The sequence below is a fragment of the Paramisgurnus dabryanus genome, chromosome 23 (genome assembly GCF_030506205.2).
Source record: "Paramisgurnus dabryanus chromosome 23, PD_genome_1.1, whole genome shotgun sequence".
NCBI classification, from domain to species: domain Eukaryota; kingdom Metazoa; phylum Chordata; class Actinopteri; order Cypriniformes; family Cobitidae; genus Paramisgurnus; species Paramisgurnus dabryanus.
In genome coordinates this window covers 17,083,914-17,101,491 of record NC_133359.1, presented here as the reverse complement: position 1 = coordinate 17,101,491, position 17,578 = coordinate 17,083,914, and the positions used below count along the sequence as shown (strand labels likewise).

At 39.1% G+C, this 17,578-nt stretch overlaps 1 protein-coding gene across 8 annotated transcripts in view; it reads left to right on the top strand.

The window, feature by feature from the left end:
- The window catches only part of akap13 (A-kinase anchoring protein 13), a 140,113-nt gene that overhangs the window by 50,731 nt on the left and 71,804 nt on the right, over positions 1 to 17,578 (top strand). For all 8 annotated transcript variants that reach the window (XM_073813285.1, XM_073813286.1, XM_073813284.1 and 5 more), the window contains exons 4-7: positions 1,889 to 2,191; positions 7,347 to 7,530; positions 13,909 to 14,095; positions 14,652 to 16,911. In XM_073813285.1, coding sequence (XP_073669386.1) covers positions 1,889 to 2,191; positions 7,347 to 7,530; positions 13,909 to 14,095; positions 14,652 to 16,911 — 2,934 coding nt within the window. The remainder of the gene's footprint in view (positions 1 to 1,888; positions 2,192 to 7,346; positions 7,531 to 13,908; positions 14,096 to 14,651; positions 16,912 to 17,578) is intronic.

Here is a 17,578-nt window from a genome sequence, read left to right as displayed (position 1 = left end):
ACCTACGATTTGCAACTGTAAGCTTATAATAATGATTTATAATTTAAACTGTTGGTGTTGTTAATTTGACTTCAACGCATAAAGTTAATAACTTGGCATGTCACCTGCAATTTTATGGTTCAGACAGAGATGTCGAAAGAGATGAAAAAATTATGGATTGGAGCTTTAAAGGGTTTTTATTTATTTGATTTACTCACCCTCAAGCCATCAGTGATACACATACGTCCATCATATTTCAGATGAACACAATTTGTGTTATTTTAGTAATGTCCTGGCTCTTCCAAGCTTTATAATGGTTGAAAACGGGGTCCTCAACTTTTAAACATTATAAAGTATCTCCTCAAGGAGGTTAAGGCCCAATTCTATTTCTACCCCTTACCCTTTCCCCTACCCCTCCGTTTAGTGCGTTCACATGAAGGGCTAGGGATGTACCAATTGGTTGGAGGGGTAGGGGAAAGGGTCAAATAGCCCTTCAAACAAAGGTTTTTCAGGACACCACTTCAAACAAAGGGTTAAAAAATTCCAACATGGCTGCTTATGCGAGTATAATTCAAGTCTTTATTTCACATTAATAAACTTCTTAAGGATAAGTAATTGTTTGTTTTATCATACATTCAATCTTGTGTTCATATTTACGGTCATGTTTTAAAAGAAATGTTTACCAAAAAACCATGCTAACATGTCATACTTGAATTTTTTTTATTGATTGATTGATATATTTATTTAAGTGTCAAACACCATATAGTGCCCAGCCCTCATGGGCTTATTAGACACTACAGTAATACTTTCACCATTATTTCCAGATGGCCATAACATAACACAAAATGCATCCCAACACAATTAAACCACCAAAAATAAAAACTACACATACAAACAGGGTCGGCTTTTCATATGGGATACAAAATAGTTTGCCGCCGATGCCAGGCCTTTTCTATAAATTTTGCCAAAGAAAAGACATCATTTTCAAACAGCCAACATATCATTTACCCTTCATATTTCCAAAATATATCAGGATTTTTAACTTAGCTGATTCAAACAGAGAGTTCCTTAAATCGCAATATAAAGGAATATCACAGCAACATGTGAACAAATGGCATAGGGGTATAAATTAGAATTGGAATTGGGCCTATTAAAGGCCTTCTAAGGGTAATTTTTTAAGAAAAATATCCAGTTTCTTCGTAGGATGAAGCGTAACAATGCGTAGTGATGAACCGAGGAAAGGTAAGAACAATGCCAGTTATGAATAAGAAGTCGTCTAAACCAAGGATTTTAAAGTCTTTGGCACGCTCAAGTTCGTTATTTCAAATGTAGGCGTGCGGTATGCGATCTCATAATTGAAGTGACGCGGTTGCGATCGCTCGTTTTTTTCCAGGGGCGTCCGCACGGCATCGAGTTAAAAACATCTCAACTTTTTAGAATGCCGCTAGCGCACCGTGGGTCATGTGACAAGAACCTACGCGCCTAGCATTTTAAGGCGCGACATGTAAGCGGCCCCTTAATGTGTGCTAAAATATTTGTCTCTGAAGACTTCACCAACAGCATTTTGACTACAGCTTAAATTTTAGGAAATTTGCCAGGCTAAAATTGTGGATATGGCCTAGGTTTTCGTGCACATACTTGGCACATTTATTTGTGGCTTTCATGCAAGAAGCACAGGTTTGCATAACATCTTTCTTCAAAGTCTAATATTTTTTGCTGTTTTAATATTACATTTTATATTTATAGCGTCGTTCTCAAACTCTAGTCATTGTCCATACAAGCATCACAGCTCAGTGTACCTGTCCGTGTCAACTGCTACAGGTCTTATATAATGGGATTTCTTCAGTATATCAGAATAAATTTTACAACAGTACTTAAAATGTCCTATCCTCTGTTTGTTTCGTAACAGCTCATGACCGCAGTGAAACCGTGCGGGTCACGTTGTGCCAGGCTCGGCCGGGGGGCTTGGTCGACCCTGTGGCGGAGGAACGCTTCCAGTTCGTCCAGGACCTCGCCCTGGATATGGCCCAGTTTCTGGTAAACACAGCTGGGAAGACAGAGGGGGCGTTACTTCTGGATGAGTGTCAGATACCTCTAAAGGAGTGCGAGAGGTTGGACGATACCCTGGCCCTTGCCCTCCGGCATTTGCCCCTACCGGCGGGGTGGAGCGTTCTGGGCACAGACCTTACCATAGAAAAAGGTTTGGGAATTGGTGAGTAGACTTCATTTTTACATTTTGCATTATGGATGCAAGTAATAAATTTAGTAGGGCTGTGAGAATTAATCATACAAATGCACGTTTTCTCACTGAATTTTGGTGAAATGCTGCCACATCCAAAAGCCAGAGGGCGCTCTTGTGCAGAAACGCCATTTGTGCTACAAAAGAAGTAGCATTACAAACGCTATTCCAGGAAATATCTAGAGGCATATTTATATCGCTGTTCTTCAGATTGTTTCAGGTATTTTAATGATAATAAAGAATATTTTGATTGATTGTGTTTGACGAGTGTTGCTTTTTTTAAATGCACATTATAAACGACTCAAACTCATAGTGATTTTAGATTGATAAGGACTTCCTACTGATCACAGAGCCGTAGTACACGAACAAGCTGTGCATGAAACACAGAATCGAAGCCTTGGGATTCAGAATAAATTTCAGACAGGCATTTTTAATGGGGAGCGCGATGCATCGATGCACAGGACTAACATTTATGGGCATTACTGTACTTCTGTATTCCACAACACAATCACTTGTGTTGTTATCTAAGTTATCTAAGTGCGGGATGCGCGCATTAAGTGCGGGGGGCGCACATTAAGTGCGGGGGGCGCGCATTAAGTCCGTGATAGGCGCGTGAGAAGGAATCTGCGTGTGTTAAAAGTTTTCTCGCGCAAAGTTAAACCAACAAACCCTCTCATGCGAGGAAAAGCACGCAATGTGCATGTTAATGTGAAACTGTGATGATGATAATAATAATAACTGTCGCAAACTATCGTCATGAAAGCAGCTATTAGCGATATGTCTGACGATCGTCGATACACAATACTATGGTCTATCGGCACAACCCTATTGTGTTTTATCAGTGTGATGTCACATTGCCTTGGCTTAATGGGGATTTAAAATGGAGTGGGTGGATTTGTTTCATAGAAGGGTGGTTGTGTTTACATGCTGCCAATGAACATTTATGCCTAAATACCTTGATAAAAGAGATTTTGCATAATAGGTGCCCATTTAGATGACTGATTACAAAGTTTATACGCATGCCACTTAAAATAGTACTACAAGCAAATAGTAGAGATATGTCTCACAATTGCTTCCAGTAAAGTTTACCTTTTTTCCCGTCATTTGTGTGGGTGAGAAGGATGGGTTAGTCCAAGGTTTTTGGGGTATTTTGTTAACATTCATACTGAAAAGCTGAAACTCAGACCATGGGCATTGTATCTTACGGCCTTCAGCACAGTCATGTGGGTTGTGTGTTTTTTAATTTAAGTTGTGGGTTGGTTCCATTCTGCCCTTGTTTTCCTCCTCCTTGTTGTCCTATCAGGCCGGGAAAACTATGTCAGATAATCTAAAAGCAAACATTCCCACCCTAATAAAGTGCTCTTTTTGGCACGGTGCATTTACGCAGGCTGTTAAATTGGGCCGTGGACCCGTTTCGGAGCTGACAGCAGATGCCTGTGATAAATGGCAGGAACAGTGGTTGTCACTTACTTGGGTTGCGTGGTAAGGTTGTTATTAAAAAGAGTCTCTAATATTATTTCTACTCTTTGATGCCCCACCAAAATGTTGGTACAGGCTTCTATCAGCGCTAATATTTTTTTTCAATTATGTTTGCCATTATTGGCTCCTGGTTTAGTACAGGTACAGGCAGGTTTAAGAAGCTGGTGCAAAACCATTTTTATGGGCAAATGTATATAGAGTGTATTACATATAAAAGTATATCCTATTTCCAGAGGGTGTGCACAACAAAATTGTGACCCATTTTGCAGCCCAACAGATCGGAAGTGCAGATTCTGTTGAGTCAAATGATCTTAGTTAACCAAAGCAAAGGTTAACATATAATTGAAAAGATATTAAAATAATGGGGAAACCTGATAGCAAATAGTAAGTAGTAAGATAGTAAAAAAAATAAACTGTGCCGTGGGGAGAGCTTTCCAGTCTGGATCAAATGCCATCATGAAGGAAGTCTTGGGATGATGGCCACATCCTCCTCCGTTGTAATCCAGTAGGCCGATATATGAGCTTGTGTACTGTATGTTAAGTGGCTGTGTGCTTGAAATGTGCATGGATCCGGCCTCATCATTCATCAGGACAGCTGATGCGACAACAGGGCGCGCTGCATGCTGTCACGTGACTCTGAACTGAGTTTGATCGGCACGGTCCATGATGAAGGAGGTTAGCGCGGGCGTGGCGAGACCTGGACCATAGGCGGTGAAAGATAAGAGCTAACAAAGGCTAAACAACCTCTGACATCATAATAAGCACAGACTTATCTCTTGTAAACAGCCTTGGTTTTAAATAACTCGTTCAGTAAAGGGTCTAAAAGCTTTGTACTCTATTCATGTGAGGCGAAATAGCAAAAATGAGACCACAATAGTTTTTATCTGGCACATGTTGATAGCGTTTTGTTTTTCCTGCAGATTTAGATCAAGTTACAGTTTCCATATTACATTCCAAGGCCTTTTCTTGTATATTTCGTTTTTTCATTTGGGTTTTTGTTTGTCATTAAGACTATTTAAAAGAATAACAAGGTCTTGTATGTTTTAGAGTAGCACGATTTTTAGAGTTGACCTATCTGTCAAAAGAAAGGGACTCGCTGTGTAATGACTTGCTGAGTTTTGGCATTTATTGCAGCTGGCACTGGGCACCTGGACCAACCCTGAAACCGGAGCAGCCCACGGGCATCTTGCCCAGTGCATCAGTTGGCATTTATTGGCATCAGTCCTCGCTAAGTTAAACACAGGGCATTAAATACAAAATAAAAATCTCCAGTTAACTAATAAAGAATGTTTCCACTGCATGATTTTTCCAAGATACTGTATAAGATTCCAACTGGGAATATGCTGGTATTTAGACACGTGGCAATCTTTTGCAGAACGTGGAAAATGTGATCTTAAAGGGTATCTTCTTTATAATAAAATAAGAATCTAATCGGGTTTTTTTTAAGACTAACCATTTTTTAGGTTAAAGTTCATAAAACTTTGCCACATGAATTTAAAGGCTGACTAGCATTTCTTTTATCTTTATTATTTTTTTGATATATATATATATAATTTGACTTCATGCACAGTGGTTTACAATATTACATAACCAATGCAAACAAACTTTGTGTTGTAAATACAATGCTCTACAAATTAAGCTACGTGAATACGTTACTGTTTGTAATGTTACAAAATAATTAGTTATAATTAATTAATTGTCAATATATATGTATAAGTAATGCCGACCCGCGGGTCCCGCTTTTATGAAATATTTGGCCCGGCCTAACCCGCCCCGCACCACTGTATCTATTTTTACAACCCGCACCGGCCCGCACCCGCGACCATTAAAATAGACATACTAGGCATTTGTAATTTAAATAAAGAGGCTTTATTTTAGCCTAAAAGTGCTTGGAAACTGGCAACAACATACGCGAAGGTACCACAGAAACCAGCACGGTCATATTAATATAGATAGGATAATGATAAACATTTTCAACATTTACAAAGCAGCGTTTGTATGATCTATTCTCCAATTCCCTACCTTAATTTCTCCCGCAGATTGTCTTGTATCTTTTATTTCTTCGTTTGTTTTGTTGTTGTGGCTGGCAGCGGGAGCTACTTGGCGCTTCCGTGATGTGAGGGCAAAGGTTTGGGGATATCAAGTAACGTTGCGGAAGTTACGTTGCCATGTAGGCCTACGTAATTTAACCTGATCAAAGAACGTAATCAAATATAAAAATATATATTCCCAAATATTTTATATATATGCTACAGGGAATAAGACGCAACATACATGTTTTTTATTTTGTTTTTAATGACCCGCCCCGCATTAAAGCAACAATTTCTTTACCCACCCCGGGGAAAATTTTGCGTTATTTTGTCACTAATTGGGAGCAGTTTGCTAGCTGGAGCCATTCAATTCCAGTCTTTGTGCTAAGCTAAGCTAGTGGGAGCGGCATCAAATAGAGTTACAGCACACACGGAGATGAAAAAGGTATGTATGGACTTATTTAACTCTGGGGGATAAGGTGAATAAGCTAAGTTCCCAAAATGTGGGCGTGTTCCTTTAAGCTTTTAACACATTATGTGTAATTTTAACACAATATGTGATTTTGTGTTAAAATATAACAAGTTTGGCGCCGATAGCCCTGTGGTTAGTGCGCTGACATATAGCGCCAGTGTGCTCACGGCGACACGAGTTCGATTCCCGGCTCTGTTGTCCTTTGCCGGTCCTGCTCCCCTATCTCCACCCAACACTTTCCTGTCAACTCTCTACTACCACACTATCCAAAATAAAGGCATAAAAGGCCCTAAAAATAAATACAAAATATATATTGTATTTACAACAAATGTGTTGTTTCAATAACAAGACGGAGATTGGTGGATTTAGTGTGTTGTCCCAGAATCAACACCAATGTGTTGTTTTTAACTCCTATTAGCATTACATTTTGAGCGAATAGATATTTGTTGGCTATTCAGCATGTCAAAAGTCAACTGTAGTCACTTGATATCAGTCATCTACTGTCTTGCTCATACTTAAATTCCTGCCTGTTGTGTCATTAAGCGTCTGTGACGTTTAGTGATCCTGATCTGCCGTTCCATGTTGTGCCAGGTTACACCCCATCACCGTTCCCTTTTCCTTCTTGCTACGGGCTTCAAATTGGTTGTCAGGGCCTCAGTGGGCCGGTAAAACGAAGGCACTCTCATTCTCAGCCTCTCATTAACCAGCAAGAACAATCCTGCCTCTGTCTCCGTTGCTTTCACAGGGAGTCTCATTCAAGCTACCAGAACTTTCTAAAACAACACTTTGCAATCTCTGTATTTATAATAAACGGGAGATGTTTGCTTCCTTGACTCCCTTGGTCAAATTTTCAGTCCTCATTGTACAGTAAATCAACTATTGAAATGATGTTTGCACAAGTTTTTCAGGAGATTCTGTTGACACAGATCAAGGGAATTTGTGGGTGGGTCTTCGTTACACCCCATTGGTTGTTCAGATGCAGGGGTGGGACTTCAGCCCTGAAGTCCCCTTGGAGCACAGAGTGTGGCACTTTTCTGAACAAAATCGCTTTAAAGGATATTTTGTTGATGTTAAGGATTCAGGAAAAGAAATTTGTTAGAACGTTACAGATTGTTTATCTTAACTAAACGCCATTTTCTTCCTACAGAGCCTGGACCTCAAGATACACTTTTGCACTTTGCTGCGAAACGCGGACTGCGCAAGGTAGCGATATTTCTCCTCCAGCAACCCGGAGGAAGAGAGGCTCTCCGACTCGCCAACAAACAAGGTCGTACGCCGGCCAGGGTCGCCCAGAAGAGAGGTCACTCTCATCTCCAAAAAATTCTCACAGAGTGAGTATTGAAGACTCACCACACAAACAAACACGCAACCATCCTCTTTAATCTTGCATAGTTTAGCCTTAAATAAATATTTTTACGCTTAAGCCACCTTTGAAACGTATAAACCACTTGACAAGATGAATGCCTTCATGTGGTTTATTTTTAGACTAGAACATAATACTGCTTTGGACGTTCTGACCTTTGAAATCTCTTAAATAAATAGATTTTGTTGAATTTATTGCTGTTTAACTATAGTAGCCCACATAACATCCCTGTTTTGATCGTAATTCGTCTTTAACTCATCTTTACAAGTGTTTATGAACTCCTAAAGAATTAGATTATGTAAATAATGACTTTCTCATGAGAATTTGGTGATATTTTGTGGAATGTGCTAATGAACGGAGGATGTTGAAATCTCTGTGTGTGTGTTTGTGTGTCCGTGGTGTAGATAAGAGTACAGCACAAGGACGAGCCATGTGGCTGTGAGCTCTTTGTAAACAGTTAATGCCACAAAAGCTTTTTCGATCGAACTTTCAAAGCAATCCTTTGCAATCTGCCAAACCTGTTTCAAACGAGCAAGGTCTCATCTACAGATTTGTTCGGTGGAGTGGCTCTACCTGTGTGTGTTGTTTGTAATAGGGTTGTTTACCTTTATCAGCTTCCTCCAGGCACGGCTTTCATAGTCGGCGTGAGACAGGTTCCATATGTTCCCTTACATGAATATACAAAATAAAGCCATAGAGTATTTCTGCTGCTCCTTTTCTCATGAATGCTGCTCTAATGCTCGATATGCTTGACTTTATCCAGCATTTTTACATTTGATCTCTTAAGTTTTGTTTTGTCAATGAGAAACATTTGAGGTTGTCCCCAATATATAAAGAGTTCAGATGCAAAAACCCACTAAGTACGTCTGGCATGATTTCTTGTTAATTAGCTATTTTTTAACAGACTCTTAATGAATTCTGCCTAAAAACTGTATTTCTAAATGGTCTAAGGGTGGGAGTTAGCAGATTGGACGCAAAAGTATTTGATGAACGTATAGTACGTATCGAGAGCCTTCAGTTAATATCATTATCGTGTAGCGGCTTTTCATCTGAACTCTTCATATGCAAACCAGTGAATGCATATCTTTTGAATACAGTTAGGACCAGCAACTTGCCTAAAATTACCGTATACAACACAGTAAACGGGCATCAGAATCTAAATTGCGGCTGGTAAGTCCTGCTTTATCACTAACTTTGTATATTTCCATTGTTATATTACAGTCGTATTGTTAAGTGTTGTACCTTTATTAATCGTTTAATGTTTTTGGTAAATTAAAACAGTCAAACATGCGCGTTAAGACACGGATGTTTCAACAGACATATCAAGCGATCTCTTCTAACATAACAGTGAAATGCTAAACTTAAATAAAGAAAAATGTTTTACTTACTGTGTATACGCAGTGGCGGCGTTTCACGAAAACCTAGGGTATTGCAAAAATTCTTCGTACAAGAAGGCCATTCTCAAATAACGAATCTATAAAACCACATATGTGTACATACTCCACCAACCTGTACAAAATCATACTACGATTGCACGGATGTACACTTACTGACCACAAAACTGAAGCAATACAAATGAAAAACAAAAATAGAAATCATGGTTATTTAAAATGCTTTTCAAATATTGTCATTCTTAACTAAGTACAACTCCAGCAACAGATAAACTAAAACAAGATAATATCAAAACAAAACATACTGTGACATCCCTTCACACATCTTGTCATGACAACTGCCAAAACCACTAATAAACACACAATAAAGACTTTTAAATGATGTGATAGATAGAGCACACATAGTTATCCAACTAAAACTAAAACACTCAATAAAACTCTTTGTAAAACAGAGCTAAATGCAAAAAACAAGTCTTACCTTTTGTTGTCGTGCAGTTTTTATTCCACAAGTGGCCATATTCAAAAATGCGCGCAAATAATTAATACAATTCACTTCGGCTGCGTTACAATTACCAGTGGAAGAGAACATGTTTATTTATTCATAAAGAACAAATCATATTACTTCTGGAATAATGTATGCAATATGCAAAGTGCGAGTGTCAGGGAGAACCATGAGTCTGTTTAAATTTTATAACAAAAAAGGATTTTACTTGCGAAAATAAAGATTAAAAGCAGCGGTCATCATGAGACTTCCTGCAGCGTGAACCCCACTATAGATTGTGTTCGACTTCAAGCTGCGCTGCAAGAACGACAGGCTGAAGACGTCAAAGTACCGCGAGGGTGAGTCGAGGAATCATCGGAAGAGTTTGATTTCAAACCGCTGTCGCGGCATGTTGATGTCATCCGCTTGTCGGTTTCAGTGTTATAGTATGAAGTCGAACACACGTTTAAATGATCCTTATTAGTGATGTACCAATGTTTTGATATGTTCTACTGAAAATATTTAAAATTATCTTTAATGAGCGTCATTATAGCCTGTTGATTTCTGGTGTTTTGTCTGAATGCTAGGGTATGGCAACTGCTATACCCTGCCATACGCAAACGCCACCCCTGTGTATACTTTACTGCTGTTTCATTTTTGCCAGATCCAATATTAGTGGTGCTTTAAATCACAGTCTCTCTGCAAATCCAGCATTGACTTGCTTCTTTACAAACTTGCAGGATGTTCATTTAACTATGATGACCTCTTATATAACAAATTATCAAGTTGAAATTGAGTATTTGGTTCACCGCTCATTTAAGGTTGAGATGTACGCCCCAACATTAAATTAATTACAGTGTGGTTAAAATGCTAAAAACAAAGTTGTGACTGCCGAGTTAACATTATATGCTAGCGTTTAGGCTGAAGTTCTACTATTAACGTTACAGTTTTTGTAACGGCCAGTTTTGCACGGCCATACTGAAAAAAACACAAACTTACCACTCAGAAATGTCTTAAAGGGATATTTCCCTTTTTTTGAAAATAACCTCATTTTCCAGCTCCCATAGAGTTAAACATTTGATTTTTTGATTTTTGGAATCAATTCAGCTGATTTCCAGGTCTGGTGGTACCACTTATAGCATAGCTTAGCATAATCCATGGAATCTGATTAGACCATTAGCATTGCGCTTAAAATGAGTTTCGATATTTTTGTTATAGCCAATATGGCTAGGAACTATACTCTCAATTCGGCGTAATAATCAAAGACTTTGCTGCCGTAACATGGCTGCAGCAGGCACAATGATATTATGCAGTGCCCGAAAATAGTCCCCTGCTATTGAAAGTTACCAAGGGGACTATTTTTGGGCACTGCATAATATAATTGCGCCTGATGCAGCCATGGTACGTAAAGTCCTTAATTATTACGCCGCAATGAGAGTATAGTTCATAGCCATATCGGCCTAGGAAATCGCAACTTTTAATTTTCCGTCAGTCTTAGTACACGATATAACTACAGAAGAATCAAGTTTTAAATGGGTAAAATATCGAAACTCTTTGTTTATTTTTTAGCGCGATGCTAATGGTCTAATCAAATTCAATGGATTATGCTAAGCTATGCTAAAAATGGTACTGCCAGACCCCGAGATCAGCTGAATGGATTCCGAAAAGGTCAAAATCTGTTGTTTAACTCTAAGGGAGCTGGAAAAGGAACATGTTTTCAAAAAAAAGTGGAGTGTCCCTTTAACAATCTCCAAACAATTGATTCTTTCTCAAATTTCGTATCTTTGTCTGATACAGGCTCAAACATAAAGTCTGTTTACACACACAGCTATTCTAAATACATGCTCTGACAAACAGCCAATCAGATCAAAGTTAGATCAACATTATTATTTATGACCCTTTCAAATAAGGTAATAAGACTTTACTAGGGTTGTAAATGGATATGTAAAACCATCGTTGGGTAATGTTTGCACTTAATAAAGCCAAAAACCTACACAGATATCATTCAATTTTAAATATTATTTCAATGCATTTTTTGACACACTTAAAGTCCCAATCTAATTATGAGATTAGGAGCATCAAAGTTTGATTTCGCATTGAGTTCAATCTTTGACATGACCTTACTCAATAGTCAATATTAAAGACATCGAGTAAATATTTTCACACAAAGATCTTTACATGTAGGATGATTTTATGTAGAAAACAGTAAATCACAAAAAAACATGACTTTAGCTTAGGGTTTTATGAAAGTCAGTTTTATGCATTGCTTCACAGCACAGGCCCGAGAAGCACACTTTCACCTGGGTTATTGCTTTGTGTACATTTTCACAAAAACACCACTCTTTATGTTAAGAATGAGAAATGTTTCCTGTTGCCTGTGTCACTCAGACTGATGTTCACTGGGTCACTGCCTGCCCTGCTTTGGGTAGATCTGTGAAATTTGATCATTTTGAGGAGGGACCAGCAGGATTTAAGGTTCATGTATAGAAGGCCTTTCTGGTTTAGTGAACCGCATCTTACCCATACACATTACCTTTAGTCCATTAGTGGTTTCTGTGGATTTACTTTGGGCTTTTGTAATGGCTTTTCGTAATTGTGTGCTTGCAATATGATTGATTATCCATGAATCCTTACTATTGTGTGCTATTGTTGGTTTCCATGCTTATTGGTTTCCACACCCCTAATTGTATATGCTCTGTATGTTTAAATATTACCTATACTAATTCATTTTTAACTGTGGTTACAATTATTTATAAGACCGTAGCGTGTGTTTAAATGACCTTTATTTGAGAACCTTTGTAATGCGTTATATAAACATGCTTTATATAAAGTTACAGGTTTGTTGTACAGTACTGTGCAAAAGTCTTAGGCCACCACCACCAGACTTGTTGTTTTAGAAGTTTTATTTTAATGTCCATCCATATTTATTTTTCAATCTGTTTTATTAAGATACAAACAGAAAATACAGGAAATATGTACAAAAAATCAAAAATAACATTTTCAGGATTAAATGTCTTCTTTAGGCATCGTTGGTGTTTAGTGTGACCTCTCTTGGCACTAAACACATCTTGAGTGTTTTTGAGCAGAATGAAGTAAAAGATTAATTTCTTTAAAATTAGAAATTAGGATTTCATTTTATTTAGGTTTAAGAGATCCTGCAGTTTCCTGCTATTGCTCAAGTGGAAGGGGAGTTTACCCAAAAAACTTGACACATCGGTTTACATTTCTATACTGTTTTTAAGACTACATACACATTTCCTGTATTTTCTGGATGTATTCTATTAAAGAGACTGAAAATCTATTATATATGATCACTTTAACATTGCAAAAACAACAAATCTAATTGTGGCATGGTGGCCTAAGACTTTTGCACAGTGTAAGATGAGATCAGTTTGATGGGATAATACTGTCAGATGTCCATTTGTTTTTTTTATGACCGGCTAATGCTATAAAGCTGCCTAAAATGTTTGGCCCATGGACGCAAGCCCCGAGAGCCTCTTCTTTTCATTCTGCACTCTTCAGTTTCCTGTGAGTGATGTCACATGGTTGCTATAGATACCTTTTAAGACCTTAGATACAGAGCAGGTGAAAACAGTCTTCGCTCTTACTCGTGTGTCGGGCCACTTAAGACGATCTCAAACACAGAGAAAGAGAGAGAGAAACACATAATCGCTCTTGAATGCCCTGTAGGGTTTCTTTTCGTTTTGACATGAACTGAGATGATTTGCATGAAAGGACCATGAAGCACTGAGGTAAGCACTACAATGTTGTTTTGGATATGTACCATGGTACTTTTGAAAGTATCTTGTAATGCAACAATAGTACTATAATAGTACCATGGTACATAAATTAGTTTAGTATAAGTATCACTGTGGTACATAGTATCACTATAGTACTTTTTTAAGGTTCACCCTTGATGTGTTTTGAAGAGCAGATAAATGCCAGAGGCGATTCTGTAGGACTTTAAATTGTGTGTGGACACTAATAGTGCAAAGGCTTATTTGATATCTTAAAACTTGAACATTTTAAGCTCTTTAAAGGAACCATTCACCCAAAAAGGACATTCTGTCATTATTTGCTCGAAACTATAGGTGAAAAATAAAATGTGTCATTTTGGCTTGTACTATACCTTTAAATAAAACCATGCCGTATTTATGTTCCCTGTGTAAGGAAGAAAAAGCAGAACATACTTTACACTCATTAAATATATTATTTTGTTTAAAGGAACAATGAAATTCCTGTTCTCTGAGCTCACTGCAATGTTACGGATGTAAACCTGTTTTAAGTTTGGACGCGTTGTTTATTGTGTGAACAAGCAATTTTTCACGCCTGGCATTCTCTGTGTGCGATGGGTCAACACCGAATCAGGATTTGGTGATACCTCACGTCCTCTGTAGGTGTGCTGGGTGTGGCCATGCTGAATCGATGCCTCAAGACTGGGTGTTCTCAAGTCTGCTATGTTTGTGTTGGGCAGGGTTGAGAACTTGCCAGAGTTGGAGACGAAAACATCCAAGTGGCGTTACCCAGGAGGCAGAGTGCTGCTACACCACCCAAAGCTAAACACCTACACCCTGACGCTAGAGGACGTGCCAGGGAGTCCCCCACCTAACATTCAGAATGACGTGGAGGAGATCCAACGTCTTATTCAGTCACATCAGAAGGTGAGTCATTGCTGCATGTTTGGGTGTCTATGGCAGTTGAAGGCAGTTGTACAAGTTTATTTACATTACATTTATTTACACTCATTGCATTTCAATCCTGTATAACTGACTGTGACTTGTGTATACAACCAAAATGCTAATTTCCATACAATTGTTATATGTGGTGACTATTACCATCTCTGTTTCCCCTTTGCCTTTATTGTGTGAAAAGAGATACTTTTATGCCAATCGACTTCATAAGTGTTTTTAAGAGAAATGTAACTTTTATTATTCCATAAACCATCCCTTTAAAATCACAGTGACATTTCCAGTTTTGTGTGATGAGCTAGGAAGTTTGCTTTTGCTCTATGACTCTGCAGGAGGTAGCTATCTCTGACTACAGGAAGTAACTAAAAGCAGATCACAAGCTAGACTTTATCTTCTCTCTCTTGCTCCCTTTGTACACACACTCTCGCTCACTCACTCCGGATGAATGTTTAATGTCAGTTTTAATTTTTGGGTTTTAGATGCAGCATGTAGTTTTTTTTTTTATAGCTTTTGATCTTTGTTTATTCAGGAAGATTCTCCTGTATTGCGTAAGCCTGCGTTGCTGATTCTTGACAGAGACTTGAGTAATACTACAGAGACCGTTGAATGCATCAGGGACTTACAGCTCAACTCATTGGACCCCAGCACAGAATCACAAAAAACCTTAAAAACGTTTCTAAACAGCTCGGGTGTGGCGGATGAACTGTGCCCTTGTCAGAATGGCACGGGAGATCACGCCCAATCACGGGAAGAGGAGGCAGAGACTCAAAGACCAACTGTAGGGGATACAGAGAAGGCGTCAGATAAGCCTGGCTGTGCGGAGTTGCTGTCAGAAGCCGATCCTGTAAGCTTCAGTGCCCCTTCCTGTGGGAACCAGGGGGAGGAAGCTGATATACAGCTCAACGTAATCAGTGCCAAGCAAGAGGCTGATAAAGGTAACCAAGAAGAGCTTCAAGTTTACCAGAGCAGTTCAGAGACTGAAACGGAGTGTAGGGCGCAACCTGGCAACCTTGAGTTCCAAGACATGGGCAACGCACAGGGTCACAGTCCCCTCCCCACGGAAACTAGTCAGTCCAGACAAAGAGAGGAGGGGAGTATGGATGGTAGTTGGAAAGGGGACTTACCAGAGGAAAAGGAAGGGGAGACGAGCAGCAGCAGCCAGGATATAGTCTCAAACTCGACGGTACTTTCTTCCCATGATTCAGAGGAAAACATTCAGCGAAACGACAAGATTGAGACTGAGCTTGCTACCGAGTGCTGTGCAGGACAAAACGAACCTACTTGTCCTGCAATTCAGGTAATTTCTGAGGTTGCCTCGCCTGTACTAAACAATGAAAATGTTATTTTTGATGCCGCTGATGAGCTACACATTCGCCTAGAGACAGAGGCAGGAAATCTGCATGAACACCCCAAAGGCAATACTGACTCAGACTCCGGTTTGGTCGATGATGAGGTTAGCATAAAGCAGAAGTCTGGATATAGCAGTTTAGAGGGTGATACTTCTGAATTGGTCAGTCTCTTGCCAAACATGGCACCAGGACCTATTCACAAGGTTCGGGGAGGACTTTCGCCTGTTCCAGAGACTTTATTTCCTGGAGGACCAGCTGTGGATACTGTATCAGAGACTGTGGAAGATTTGGACCAGTCTACCATGCTCATGCCTTCTTCAGAAACCACTTCAGAGATTTTGTTGAATGAAAAAGCAGGGGATTCTGATACCATCACCGTAGAAGCATTACCTTGCCTGAATCAAGCATTTCTTTCTGAAGGAATTAAAGAGGTAACACCTAGCGAGGAGCCAGGAGACCCCGGGGGACTCTTTGCAAACAATTTAATATCGAATACTGAAAATATTGCTGTCTGTGAGTTGGTTAAGCAGCCAGAATCCTTGGATGAAACTTCCAATCTACCTGTTGACTCCGAATCTTTTATCAAAACTGATATTCAAAAGGGTGTGTCTGTGTTATCGCCAGAACATTCCGAAAAAGACATAATCATAAGAACAACGTTAGGAGATGAGGAGGAATCTAAAACAAATGTTCAGCAGGACTCTTTGTTGAAACACGCTCCGGACGAGCAATTTGGAGATGGCACGAATAGAGATGAAATTTATGACCAATGTGAATCATCCATTGTAGCCCCTGAAGTTTCTGCATTGAAAATGGAACCAGGCGAAAAGAATGTGACTCAGGAGGAAAAGGAAATAGACTCTACTTCACAGGAAGCAATCAGCAATCTTCCTGATCTGTTGGAAAGTGTACACGTTATTGACACCGAATCCAAAGAACAGACCCAGCTTCCTGAGTCTTCCATGGAAGGCGTGATTACAGATCTTCATGTGGATGCAAATGACCTAGTTGAAGGTTTGCCATGTGCCCTAACCCAAATGGAAAGCTCAGAGAGTAGTAGACCATTCGAAACCTCATTTACTGATGTGGTCTCAGATGGATCCATCATTTTGAATGAGACCGCTGTCACTGAGAATAGTCCAGCTACTTTTGTGGATGCTGTAAGTGATTTGGTTTTGGAGGACTCCTCCATATCTGGCCCACTCAATTCCTCTTCCTTAACAGATGAGCTCACTTCCCCTTTGGATATTATTAGTGAAGAGCACAAGGATTTTAAACGCACTTCCTTAGTGGATATAGACAATAGTTTGTCCGTGGAAACGAAACTGTCGGATACAACCGAAAGCTTGAGTGGATTACAGCAAGATACTACTGAGGGTTTGATGGAGCAAAATGAAACTGTTAAGCATGGTGAAGAGGAAACGCATGCACAAAAGACAGGTAAGGCACTTGTGTTAAACACTTTGCTCTATAGTGCAATGACAAACATGGACATTTTTTAAATCATTTGAATGCTTATGGTGCTTGGAAATAGGCTGAACCATAATCAATACTTAAATATGATAAGCACTCTTTTTAAAAATTAAAGCTGTCTAGAATTTCTGGTAAATGGTGGTTGTCATGCTATCTCCAGTAAGATTCAGTTCACAGCTGAGACAATGACTATGTTTACATGTGCACCAATAATGCATTTGTTTCCAATAATCAGAGAAAGGGCTTAATCGCAGTAAGATATTTACATAAGCTCTTACGCGTTTTGATTTTCTGATTATTCACTAATGTTTGTGCTTCTTATTCACACTGATGAACTCGCATATACGGTCAACTGTTTTATTTACTTATGTTAAATGACAAACATGTTCTTATGTTGACATCTGATGATGACATAAATAATATGACGGGCCTGTAATGGTTTATACACTGCTGTTGTGTTATTTGATCTGTTTCTGGATGAAGGCAAACTGTAGCGTTCAGGGAAAACTTCCTAATGTCACATTTAAAACGAATTCTCGCTTAAGGTGTGCGACTTAAACACAAGCGCACTTCAGTTAGTGCGAGATGCGATTAAAATTGGCACACACCACCTGTTTTAATACTATTATAGACG